The sequence below is a fragment of the Pholis gunnellus genome (assembly GCF_910591455.1).
Source record: "Pholis gunnellus genome assembly, chromosome: 19".
NCBI classification, from domain to species: Eukaryota; Metazoa; Chordata; class Actinopteri; order Perciformes; family Pholidae; genus Pholis; species Pholis gunnellus.
Window position 1 is genome coordinate 20,127,314 of NC_136546.1, and position 13,439 is coordinate 20,140,752.

The 13,439-nt window shown below is 45.4% G+C and overlaps 1 protein-coding gene across 1 annotated transcript; it reads right to left on the minus strand.

Annotated features, from left to right (window-relative positions):
* Window positions 1-9,726: 9,726 nt before the first annotated feature.
* Window positions 9,727-11,040, minus strand: insm1a (insulinoma-associated 1a; the record flags this gene model as incomplete). Its single annotated transcript, XM_079180654.1, has 1 exon — window positions 9,727-11,040. One exon carries the CDS (start codon window positions 11,038-11,040, stop codon window positions 9,727-9,729), a length of 1,314 nt encoding a protein of 437 aa, XP_079036780.1.
* Between the last annotated feature and the right edge of the window lie 2,399 nt (window positions 11,041-13,439).

Consider the following 13,439-nt stretch of genomic DNA (forward strand, 5'->3'; position numbering starts at 1 on the left):
GTCCTCATTTAGGCTTTTTATATAATTGTCAAAGGATGTTGTGATGCTGTAAATTGTAAAAATGTGATTTTGTGGTGAAGCTTTGGTAACGATCCCAAAATCACCAGAGAAACCAAACACCGAGCTGACGATTAATGCTCGATGTTTACAACTTTACGACTATTTATTCAGTCTCAGTGTAGTCCTGATCCTCTATAGGAACCAGTCTCAGTGTAGTCCTGATCCTCTATATGAACCAGTCTCAGTATAGTCCTGATCCTTTATATGAACCAGTCTCAGTGTAGTCCTGATCCTCTATATGAACCAGTCTCAGTGTAGTCCTGATCCTCTATAGGAACCAGTCTCAGTATAGTCCTGATCCTCTATATGAACCAGTCTCAGTGTAGTCCTGATCCTCTATAGGAACCAGTCTCAGTGTAGTCCTGATCCTCTATAGGAACCAGTCTCAGTGTAGTCCTGATCCTCTATAGGAACCAGTCTCAGTGTAGTCCTGATCCTCCATCAGTAAAGAGACCATCAGAGAGAAGATGGTCTGTTTCTATAGAGTTATTCTTGATGCTCGTCATCGGAGCCACCGGGTCGGATTCTGGTGAAACCAGATGAACTCATGCAGGTTCACCAGAACCTCCTTCAGCTCAGACTCCAGCAGAGACCGGTCCACTGTGGACAGACCCAGATCCTCCAGCAGAGACCGGTCCACCGTGGACAGACCCAGATCCTCCAGCAGAGACCGGTCCACTGTGGACAGACCCAGATCCTCCAGCAGAGACCGGTCCACCGTGGACAGACCCAGATCCTCCAGCAGAGATCCAGTAGCTCCCGGCAGCAGTGTCTCCTCCTCCTCCAGGAGCAGAGCTTCTCCTCTCTGGGAGTCAACACTGACACCACGCTGCTGGAGACCCAGGACGTGTTGCTGGACCCGCTGGAGGGAAGGGAGGCAACGGGAGAACCTTTCTAAAGAGACTCTGGTGCTCAGAGACACTACCACTTTAGTCCACAGGGGGCGACAGAATCAACATAAAATGGAAGTTCCTCATAATAGCTTTAATGTATTCAAGTGTTTCTTGTGCAATGTGTAGTTACTAAAACTATGAAAATAAAACACAAATAGTGAGTAAAGGGAACCATTGGGGGAAATTGGTGTTTCAGGTTCTTCCTGGTTACTTTTGTCTGTTTTGGTTTCTGAGCCACCGGACCAGCCGGACCCCCCCCTCCACACCCGACCCCCCCTCAGCCCGGAGGCTCAGGTGTTGCTCAGCGCGACCTCGGCGAGTTTTCTTTCAGAGATTCGTCACGCCTCGGCCGGGCTGCTGCTGCTGCTGCTGCTGCGACGGGCGCGTGCCAGCTCACTGAGGAGGGCCGCGCCTGCTCGCCAGACGGCCTGCCGCTGTCACCCGGGGGCCCCGGGAGTCACTGTCGGCCCTGGCAACCGGTCCCCTGGCCCCGCCCCATTCCAGAGACAAGAATAGGCAGCAAACCAACACACACACACACACACACCTCCTTCCTCTCTGCAGGCTTTTCATTAGCAGAAGTCATCAGGAGGTTAAAACTGAATGAGACAAGTGGAGGGTTAAACACACACACTCACACACACACAGAGCCAACCTATAATTCTACCAAACAGATAAATGCTAACTGAAGTAATATTATTATATCATTAATGCTGCAAAATGAAAAAGTAAAATCTTGTGATGATATCATATTCAAATAAATAATTTGCATAATTATGCGGACGAGCTGCTATGACCTCTGGTGACCGTTCTTCAGCTGCTCGGGGACTCTTAACACCTTCGCGGCCAAAACCTGAACCCAACCCCGCCCCCCCCACAACAAGGGTCCAGGTCTGGATTACATGCTGCTCCACCTCCTGTGAATCCCTCGAGTGTAGGTGGCAGTTTGAATCCTGAGAGAGGGAGTGGAGGACCCCGCCACGAACAATGAAAACTATATACATACATACATATATGTATATATATATATATATATATACAATGAAGTGAATTTATACAATACACTGAATGGCTTTTGTTAATAAATAATGTTTTTACCTTTAAAGGTTCGTAAGCTAATTAAGGCCAGCGTTTTCTTTCTGTAACAGCTGTTTCATGTATTGACATTCAATTAGCTCCTCGTAGCTCTTCATGGTGGTTTTCATTGTTGGAGGCGGAGTCCGCCGTTCCTGTGTTGCCTTCACACACGCGAGGGATTCACAGGAAACGTTGCAGAATGTAATCCAACGTTACAGGTGTTTAAATTTAATTTCATTGATGTCAATTTAAATGTTTAACAGCTGTGTTGATGTACTGCTAATGCTGCTTTAATTGTGAAGAAGCTAACCTTTTTTTATTTATTTAATAAAGCAACACAAGACTGTTTGGCTGCTCTGTGAACTGACACACCAGCTGTTCTTCTTCTTCTGCTGTGTTTCTGACAAAGTAGCTGCTTTTTCAAAATGAATATTTAAAGCTAAGTGCTGCAGCTTCGACCCCTGCGGTCGGAAAACCCTCTTTGTGTCGACGATCAACCGAACGTTTAACACGTGAAATTAAATCTACGTTTGAATTTGTCAGATTCCTTTAAAGGCGGGTCGTCCGTCTGTCCGACCGTTAATCCAACGCTATTGGTCGGTACGTACACGTCTGTGCATCGACGCTAAACAGGCGTTTGTTACGAGTGTGAAACTGGATTTCTGCAGATAGAGAGAGAGACAGAGAGACAGAGAGAGATAGAGAGAGAGACAGAGAGACAGAGACAGAGGGAGAGACGGGCTTCAGTTTGCTCATTAGAAATTCATTCTGAACAGCTTGTTATTATCTTTGGCCTCTGGATGTGTGAATAGATTTACAAGCATTAGGACCGGGGCATTGTGAGGGGCTGTGTGGAGGAGGTCCTGGCCCCTTTGTGTTCGGCAGGGCCCTAAAATCAGCTGCACACACACACACACACACATAGCATCCCCCCCCACTACCGCCTCCTGCCCCACCCATTACCTCAGCCCTCCGAACAAAAGCTTACAGAACACACTGATGTTCTGCAGGATTTTAGGAATTACAGAACAGACGTGTGCTTTCAACCACAGCAGATGTAAAAAGCTGTTTCCACCTCAACATCTCCAGTGTTACACCTGTCAATACAGAAGCCAACGGTTAGTGGATTTACACACTTACTGGTGTTAAAAGTGAAACGTTTTGAGGTTTTTGCAGACAAGAGACGCCAAAAATGTTTCATAGAATTCAATGAAGAGCTGAGAGGTCTTTCAAAATATCAAAATACGGTGACCAACAAACCAAATGTTTAAAAAACGTCTAGTACCGGGAGAGAATTAGTTCATGTCTTGTTCTTTAATCAGATATTTCCTGATTTAAATCAGTAAAATTCAGGAAATTTTACTGAAATTTTAAGAATCGTTTGTTCTTGAAACGATTAAACGCTGATTGCTTTTGAGAAGTTTGAATGACATATAGAGAGTACATATCATCAGGAGATATACATTATGCAACACAGGGAAGCACAACAAACACACGACACACAACACAAACACAGCAGCACATTCCTGCAGTGCACACAAATGTGCATCAAGAGGAACGTAAACAGCAGCAACACAAACAATCCTCTGCTCAGATAATATGGCCGACAGCTTCACATTAAACGTTTGTTCATAAATGGCCTCCTGCTAATGAAACAAAGGAAAGTTGTGTTTAATCAAGTCAAAACTAATAATGAGGTAATAAAAAAGATATTGTTTCTGCTCCGTGTGGCAGGTTGTCAGATCGGGCTGACGTTATTTTAACGGTATAATTAGGCAAATTAATTCATACTGATGAATAAAAGGTTTGTCCTGCTGAAGGATCCGATACCTGAGAACAGATAAAGCACAAACGAAGCAAACTGAACCATGCTGTGGACAATCAGACAATAAGTTACACCTGTGTGTGTGTGTGTGTGTGACAAATAAACCAGATACATTCATACAGATCTAATCAAAGAAAGTCATGAGAATAAATCAAACTTTCCACACGTTGTGTCTGAAGACAGAAACTGTATTTCTTGGAGACACTAGGAGCTGAAAACAGAATATTTGAACCGCTCTCCTCCTCCGTCCGGAGTTAATTAGCTTTCCCACTCTGAGATCCTCTCAAGTCAACAAGGCGATTAGTTTTTACTTGAGCTCTGCTGATCAGAGGGGAGATGAGCATCACAGCCAGCTGGATGCCGCTCTGCAAAGCCGCAGACTCTGACCTTGAACGTGGCGTCCGAACGATCCGCAGGACGCATTCAATCCTACGACACGGTCGAGGGTTCACTTAGTCTGGAATAATTAGGAATAATCAGGATGTTGATGTATTCTCAACACACACTCAAGTTTTAAAAGGATTGTGTCATTGAAATGGGAAAATATATATATATATGTAATATAAATATAGACTATTGCATCGTCTGATAATGACATAAACTGAGTCCTTGTAATAATAGTAATGGTTTATATTGATTATTCAGAGGGAATTGAACATCAGTTTCTGCTGGTTGTGTTTTTAAAATAACGAGCCGTTCATCAAGACACTGAAGACACATTTCTGCTGCTGATGGCTTCAGGGATGTTTGAATCATAAAAAGACAACCTTTTATTTCCTTATCATTTGAATTGTGTGTTTTTATGAAGAAAATAAAACACGATCAATTACGATAACAGAGTGAAAAGAGAACATTTAGTATTTTTTATGTTTTACTGACTTCAGAGCGTTGAACCATATTGTGGATCCTTGTAGAGCAGATATAATAAATAATATATAATAATATAAACAGAGAGATCTGTATCTGATCATATGGATCATCAATGATCGGCGGTAAATAATAAAACATCCGTGGTCACTGGGACGGAGGCTGAGACAGGAAGCGTGATTTATCAGAATGAAAATGTAGCAAACATTAAAGGAAAAGACCTCAAACGTCCCGCCCGCTCCGTCCTGATCGGCAGGAGGATTTGTTGGACGTGCGGTGCAGAAACAGTACATTTAACAAAGATGAGGATTAAACCACTTTAACACTCGACACATAGCAACAGCTAAAGCTTAATCTGCACTTTAAAACCACACTGTTGCTGTGTTTGTGCTCCACTTGTTGACTCTCGACGCCACGCTCGCCTGCCTCTGACACCAACACCTGCCGGCCTGGAAAATGCCCCCGAGGTTTGTTTGACTTTTTACCTCGGCCCGTGTTTACTCCGTCTGCTTTCTTTTCTTTTCTCTGTTGATTGAGTGTGTTGGAGATAAGAGGAGGCGCGTGCAGGACGGCAGCAGCTCAGAGAGAGAGAGAGGGAGGGAGGCCATGTTGGAGAGCAGAGGAGGAGGAGGAGGAGGAGGAGGAGGAGGAGGAGGTGAAGAGATGCAAGGTGAAGTGAGAGATGACTGGGATGAGAGAGCTGGTGTGATGTAACTCAGCTCTCACTCACCAGGAATTTATATTCTCCACACAAAAACATTTAGAAGAAGAAGCATTTAAATAGTTGTAGAGTCAAGCGACAGTATTTTACATTCTAGATAGATAAATATTAGCATGGGTGAATGAATGAATGAATGGGTGGATGAGTGGATGAATGGGTGGATGGATGGATGGATGGATGGATGAGTGGATGGATGGATGAATGGGTGGATGATGGGTCCTGGCCATAGACTGGATATAACACCCTTTGGTTTGTGCCTTTTTGAAGCCTCGAGTTCAACAATTTCGCCGTCGCCATCTTGGATTATAACAATCGGCATGTTGTTGTTTTTTGCAGCCAATAAACAGAAGTTACCATATTTGCAACAGAAGAGTGAAGCTGTATACGGCTCTGGTAGAGACCTGTCAATCACAGTAAGCACTAAAGGGTATGCTCCTCTGGTTGCCTCCTGCATTCTCTCTAGTGTCCACCAGGGGGCGACTCCTCTGGTTGTATAGAAGTCTATGAGAAAATGACTCTACTTCTCTCTTGATTTATTACCTCAGTAAACATTGTAAACATGAGTTTATGGTCTCAATCTCTAGTTTCAAGTCTTCTTCAATACAGCATGATGTTCATTTAGTACATGATGGTCCATTTAGAGTCAAACAGACCATAAAGCAGGGGATGCTTTAGGGGCGGGGCTACACGGTGATTGACAGGTCTCTACGTCACTCCTCCTCAGTCCAGATATGGTCACTTCCTTTTTACTGGGGAAAAAAAAACACGGTGACGGCCGTAATCCAAGATGGCGACTGTGAAAAACCTCAAAACATCAGTCCACCAACCAACGGGTGACGTCACGACGACTACGTCCACTTCTTATATAAAGTCTACGGTCTCAACATGGCGACAGCTACAAGCTAACAACGCTATCAGTGCTGACAGAGCTAACGGTGTTTACGTGAGGTTGAAACAGGAAGATGAGGCGCTGTAGACATCGCTCCTTTATATCTTCACATAGACAATAGTGGTTTGATGCTATATTGATGCTCTGAACCTTTTTTCTTAGAGTAACAATAAAATACAAAATAAGAGGCTTTAAAGTCCACAAATGATGCTGCAGGTAAACAACATCATTACACATCTAGCCTCACACGCTATCACAGGGTGTAGCGTTACTCCCTGTCCTGGACTAACAGCGTTAGAGAGCAGTGATGTCTGATTAAACCAGACAAATTCAATCACATCGTGTCGCTTTCATGTCTGACAACAAGTGAAGAAAAAAACACACGACGGCAGCAGAAAGAAGTATAAAAACACCAACAACACAAACAGATTCAAGACTCACAAGCTCGCTGCCTCGTTTGAAGGACAGGACCTGCGCAAATAAGCAACAGATGAAAATAAACGTCGGCCATTGACATCCAAAAACAACCGATCTGATGCTCTCAATAAGAAATGGTTCTCACCAGTTTGGTGTGGGACAACTTGACTGGTCTGCACCTCAACCCCATCCAACGCCTTTGGGATGAGCTGGTTCTGTCAGACCTGATCACCAACACCAGGGTTGGACCTCACTGATGAATGGGAGCAAATCCCTGCAGCAGCTTAAACATCTGGAGGAAAGACTGGAACCAGAAGAGGACGTCAGAGACATTAATGCTCATTGAGATTTCAGACTCTTTCAAGATTAGACAAGAAGCACCAGGTCTACGGTTAGCATTGTCCTGTTATAGGACGATGCTAACGTGACGATGTTTAGCAGATGTGATGTTTATCCGCTATAGATAACAAGTAGCCCAAGTGATTGGGATTCATCCTCTGAGGATCATGAACATCTGGACAAAATGTCATTACAATGAAAAAGACGAAATGTGTACTGTGGGATAAATACTTCAATATTTACTGTTGTATCTCGGCCGTGCAGCTCCGACAGCTGCTGCTTTCTGTTCAGACTCTGCTGTGGTCCATTATAGTGTGTGTGTGTGTGTGTGTGTGTGTGTGTGTGTGTGTCTGTGTGTGTGTGTGTGTGTGTGTGTGTGTGTGAGTGTGTGTTATCTGTAGCTCTTATCTGCAGTCTGCTCCCCAGCTGGCTTACACCTGCCAGAGCCACACAAGGAGGGAGACACAGACTGATGGCCTGCCTCTGTTTGAGTGTGTGTGTGTGTGTGTGTGGTGAAAGCTATAGAGGGAGAAAGTGTGAGTGTGTGTGTGATGGTGTGACGGAAGGGTTCAGGTGGAGGTGAGACAAAAGGTTTCCATCCAGATGTTGTGAACATTCTCTGCAATTTCTCTCCAAAGACAGAACATTTTAGTTTTTGGTTTTTTTATCAATGTTTGTTGTTTTATAAGTTATTACTGATAAAAACAAAATAAAGATTGACGTGTCCATTCGTAAACCCCGCCCACACGGCTCTGATTGGTTGATTGTTTCTCTAAACTCTTTAGGTTTCTGTGACTCAGAGGAACGTCATGACGACGACAGACAAACATGTTTGAGAACGAGAGGAATGTCTTTCAGATGCTCAACTCTTCTCTCTACAAACATGATCTTATATATATATATATATATATACTTTTTGTTCATTTTGATTGAATATTCTCCACTTTGAAAACAAATCCCTCAACTTATTTCAGCCACTTGTTTCCTCCGTTTCCCAGAATGCCTTTCAGGACTTTTACTTGTAACAGATTGAAGTACTTCTGCCGCTGTGTACAGAACACAATATATTCTTATTATTTATAAGCTTAACTCATTGTAATTTCCCAATTTAATAAAGTCGTTAAAAAGATGGGAGGTATATTAAAAGATATGACTTATAATGGAAATACTCATGTAAAGTACAAGTACCTCAAGTGTTTATTTAAGTACTTGAGTAACATTCCACCACTTGGAACACATGTTGGTTTTTGAAGTCTTATACAGATTTTTTTGGACTAAGTATCTAAATATTTTGAAGTTTTTAGCCCAAAAAAATACATAAATATTAAGGATTAAGAATTGTTGCATCATCATGTATGGAAGTCTCTTTAACCAGCATTTAAGTGAATAAATCCAGCTGTTAAACAACATCTGCAAAGATATTTTCACGTTATAAACAACAACACACAAGACAGAATGAAAACTTTCTCAGTTTGGTTTTTTATTATTTTTGGACATTTAGCAAAATACTGCAGAAACATCCGAAGCAGTAGAAGAGCGAAGGTTACAAAGAAAACCCCAAACAAACATGAAATAAAATCAATGATTGCATTCAGTTATTAGTTATTCAGATAGAACTCATTGATTGCTTTCACGTCACTTGAACACACCGTTCCTTATAAATTAAATAAAAAATACACACAGCAACAGATCACAGAGCACACGGAGCAATAATTTACACAAATAATTTAATAAATACATAAATAAATAACAGGAAAACAAAAGACGGGGAGTTAGATATACTGTATCGTGGAAATACAGAAGGCTTTGTGAAAAACAATGATCACATCGTGATAAATAAGTGATGGAGACACAATCAGATCAGTTTAAGGCAGTTTTACAGCAGGAGGTTCTAATCCAAGGCATTAACCGGCTACACTAGTTTCTCTTTTTGTTTTTCAGGCAGACAGCTACTGATCCACAGATCCTCAACGTTAAAGCTAATCAGAGTGATGAGTCGGCTCCTTTACCCCCCCCCCCTCCTCTCTCTCTTAGGTCTAGAAGCTAATAGCACTTGTGCAGAGATGCTAGAAAAATAAATTAACAGTCTAAAGTGTTTGGAGAGTGACGTCAGAGGTGCTCTGAGCACGGTGTGTGTGTGTGTGTGTGTGTGTGTGTGTGTGAGAGGGGCGGGATTACAGGCCAGGGTTCAAACACACACCCAGAACCTGCTGAAGTGTCCTCGAGCAAGGCACTGAATCCCTGCCAGCTGCAGGTGAGCGGCTGACCTCTGACCTCTACAAGCTGACAGTTATGAGTTACACTGCAAAAATAAAATAAGTGTATATCCTTTAATTTCTTCTTTTAGATTCTTAAAAATAGACAAATTGTTCCACAAGTGTAGAAATTTAGAGTTTAAGATGTTAAGTGTTTGGAATGTGCTGATTTTTTAACCAAATAAGTGAAGGAAGAGAAAATAAATCAACAGTGAAGTTAACCAGAGTTCGAGCTTCTCACCAAAGTGCCATCATCTGTATCACTTACAAACAAACAAGCTTTTTTTAAGGAAAATGATATTTTTTGCAGTGTAACTCTAACTTCCTCTCAGAAACGAGGCTGGATTTGTGATCCGTGTGAAAGGAGCCCGTAAAGTCCCGGATCAGCACGCGGGGCGGAGCGGCACCTGCAGCAGGATCACCTGCCGGTTCTCGGACGGGTGGCACTTGTTGATGTGTCTGGTGAGTCCCGGGGAGCTGTAGAACACGGCCGGGCAGTATTTGCACGGGTACACCTGCGAGGAGTGCAGCAGGCGGATGTGCCGCTCCAGGCCGCCCCGGTTGGAGAAGCTCTCCCCGCAGACCGGACACAGGTGGCACGCGGAGCCGCTCAGGTTCAGCGGCGCCGCGCTCCGCTCCGGCGCGTCCTCGTCCTCCGCCGGCTTCGGGGAGCCGTGCTGGGACGCCAGGTGCTTCCGCAGGTACGCTTGGCGTTTAAACTTTTTCCCACAGTGATTACAATCGTACAGCCCTTCCTCTGAGCCGGACTCGGACGGTCCGGGACTGGGCGTGTCCCTGTCACTAGAATCCTTCGCTTCCTCCGGCGCGGTCTTACCGGACGCGGAAGCCTTGTCGCTGTCTGGAGCGGCGCTCTGCGGCTTCGGCTTGTGCCACCGCCGGTGCGAAGCGAGGTTAGCCGGGCAGCTGAACACCTTGTCGCACTCGGGACACCTGTACTCGACCCGGACTATCCGGGAGCACTTGTGCTGCGCCAGAGCGAACGGGTCCGCGTACACCTCGCGGCACAGCTGGCACACGAACTCGTTGTCCCCTCCGGGCAGCTGCGGTCTGAGGGGCTTCTGGTCCACCGGCGCCTCTTTGATCTTGAGCCCGAGGACCGGAGACGTGGTGACATTATCCTCAAAGTGCAGTTTGCGGATGGCTTTGGTTTTCTTGGACGGCGGTTTGCCTTTGCGCTCGGCATCGCCGGCGGGCCGTTTCGTCGCGGCGGTGGGGAGCGTCGCGGCGGACGCGGCACTGGTCTCGGTGCGGTTGCTGTTGCTGGAGCCGATTTTCAGGTCCACCGGGGCGTAGAGGTGGTCCAAGGCGGGCAGCGCTGCTGGTGTCGGGAAGGACTCCGCGGAAACCGGAGATCCGAGGTTGAAGCGCCTCTCGAAGGAGGAGCGGTCGTGGTCCCGGCTAACGGGGCGGGTGGGGCTGTAGAGAGCGTGGTACACCAGCTCCGGGTTCCCGAACTGCACCGGTCTGCCGACCTGCTCCGGAGCCGCCGCCCCGCAGGTGGGCGTCGGCGTCTGTGCGCGCCCCAGAAAGCAGGCGGCGAGAGGCGCGCAGGAAAGCGGTGGCGGCAGCAGCGGCGCATCAGCCGCTGTCTGCTCCGCGTCCTCCTCGTCGGGGCGGACCCGGTAGGACACCGGGTTGGTCTTCTTGTTCCTTTTCACCAAAAATCCCCTCGGCATGTTCGCGCTTGGACGTTAAACCCTGAAGGCACTTTTGGGGACGCTGCTGCGGGAGAACAAATCCACTTTCAGCCGCGCGCGGACACAAACATCTGATGCGCCTTTTTGTTGTCGCTTCCTGCCGCTATTGATCCTCTGTTCTCCTCCCGAGGTGCTTTCAACCACAACATAGCTGCACTCTTTTTAAGGCGACATGATGACATTGTCCCCCCCCCCCCCACTCGTTGACTCATCCCCGACCAATCAGGAGGAGCCGAGGTCCCCGGTGGATTTGGGGAGTGGGTGTGGGTGTGGGAGGATGGAGAGGCTGATGGAGGAGGAGGAGGAGGAGGAGGAGGAGGAGGAGGAGGAGGAGGGAGGGGGGGTTTGCAGATTGCAAAGCAGATGTACCTGAGGGGTTTTATTGTATTTCACCCCCACCCCTCCTCCCTATACACTCTCTCCTCCTCCTCCTCGTCTCGACCCCGGGCACACGCCAGGAGCCTCCTGCTTTTACGGTCTGATGAGTTTGTATAGAAATCTACACGTGCCTCGGCTTTATGTGTCTCCTTTGGGTTGAAGGGGGGGGGGGGGGGGGGGTTGTCCAAAAACAGGAGACATGCGTCCACATAACGATGTGAGGAAGAAGTGATTGGAGGGAAAAATAACAAAAAGGAGGAAAATGTGGAATTACAAGCTGGAGATTCAGCTTCAGAGATAAAACAGCAGCAGAACTTTTAGTGCGAATTTTAGAAATTAAATAAAATGAGATGAGACAGATTTCAGAATTCAAGATACTAAAGAGAAAGAGAACTAAAGAGCCAAAGAGCAGAACTAAAACGCTTCTTTTACGCACTTAAATAACCAACCCAACATCCCAGAACCACTGCGGCCCTGCAGCATGTGTGTGTGCGCTCGCGCGCCGCTGCTGCTGCTGGCGTGACAGTTAACTCCGGACATATGAATCCGTCACTTTGCGCATACATAATTAATACCGAGAGGAGGGTTTTCCTGCTTTGCATCACAATGGCGGCGCTTGTGCAAGCTGTAGACCCGCCGTGATTGAAAAGGAAATTGCACAGTTGAGAAAAAAAGAAGTGGGTCCCCCCCCCCCCAAAAAAAAGCAATCTGGCCCCCAAATACCGTCGGCGCGTGCTGTGCGTAATCAGTGCGCGCTTTTCTGTGTCACCAAATGGGGCAAACTGAGATTATCTGCGAGTTATAGAACACAGCAAACCCAATTCCTGACCAGGTCTGACCCGGTCAGCCGGCACCGCGAGGGATGCTGGGAAGTCACGTGGGAAGTGTTTTTAAAAGTAAAGATTTATTTCAGGATCAGTTTGGATTGATTTGGTCACATTAGTGTCCAACCTTGGAGCTGGAATCAGAGCAGTTACGCTGCTGTTATCTCATCATGAAATCCTACAATTCTGATTTCATTTTTCACGTGTTTGTGTTTTTAATATTGTTTTCATCTGAAGTGAATTAGTTTATTGTCTCCTATACAACTTGTCCATCAATGAGTCCTTGAAGTCAGTAATTGTCATTATTATTTATCATTTCCAGCCGTTTCCAATATAAATCAACTAGTTTCACAAACGTGTATTTGTTCTTGATTCTCGTGCTTCGCTCTCGTGTGACCGATCGTTCTGACTGGAAACAGGATGAAATAATCTCAACGTGTCAGCAACTGTTTTTAAGAAAACAAGACTTTAAGTGGTTAAAGAAATAGATAATTACTTTGAAAAACGTGTTAGCTTGTGATATCTGTTTAAAAAAACAACATAATATTTCAATTTAAACAGATAAAGTGACATAATGTGACTAATAACTCAAAACTAAACGCCACTAATGATAAAAGTCCCTTTGTAGAATATGAAGTAAACACTGTAATATCATTAAATACCATAATATCTATAAACTACCTATTTATTACCAGACTAAAGGATAAAAACTGCATCTTTTTTTCTTTTAAAGAGATAATATATTCTTTTTGTAAATCCCTCTACATGATGCGTTCATGGTAATCTGGATATTTCCATGACGTAACATTTTGAACGTGTCTGAATCCTAAAGTATGTGACACCAGCAGCCGGCGGGTTGTTTGTAGCTGCAGACATATGTTGTTGTGTGTGCGGTTATTTTCCCGACAGGCTTCAGCTCGGCCTCATTAGCATACAGCTGTAGAGGGACCCCCCCCCCCCCCCCCCCCCTCCTCCTCAGTGCCTTTATCTCCAGCCGTGTGATTGGTCACGCTGCTGCAGAGTCATATACTCACAGTTACAGTTGGCACGTTATGGAGGAGATGTCTGTGGAAGAGAAAACAGAGAAATGATGGTTTTGTTTGCATTATAAACTGTTGACTGAGCGTCACATTGAAGTTAAGAGGAAGTGAAGAGTTCTTCAGCTGCTCAGAGGAA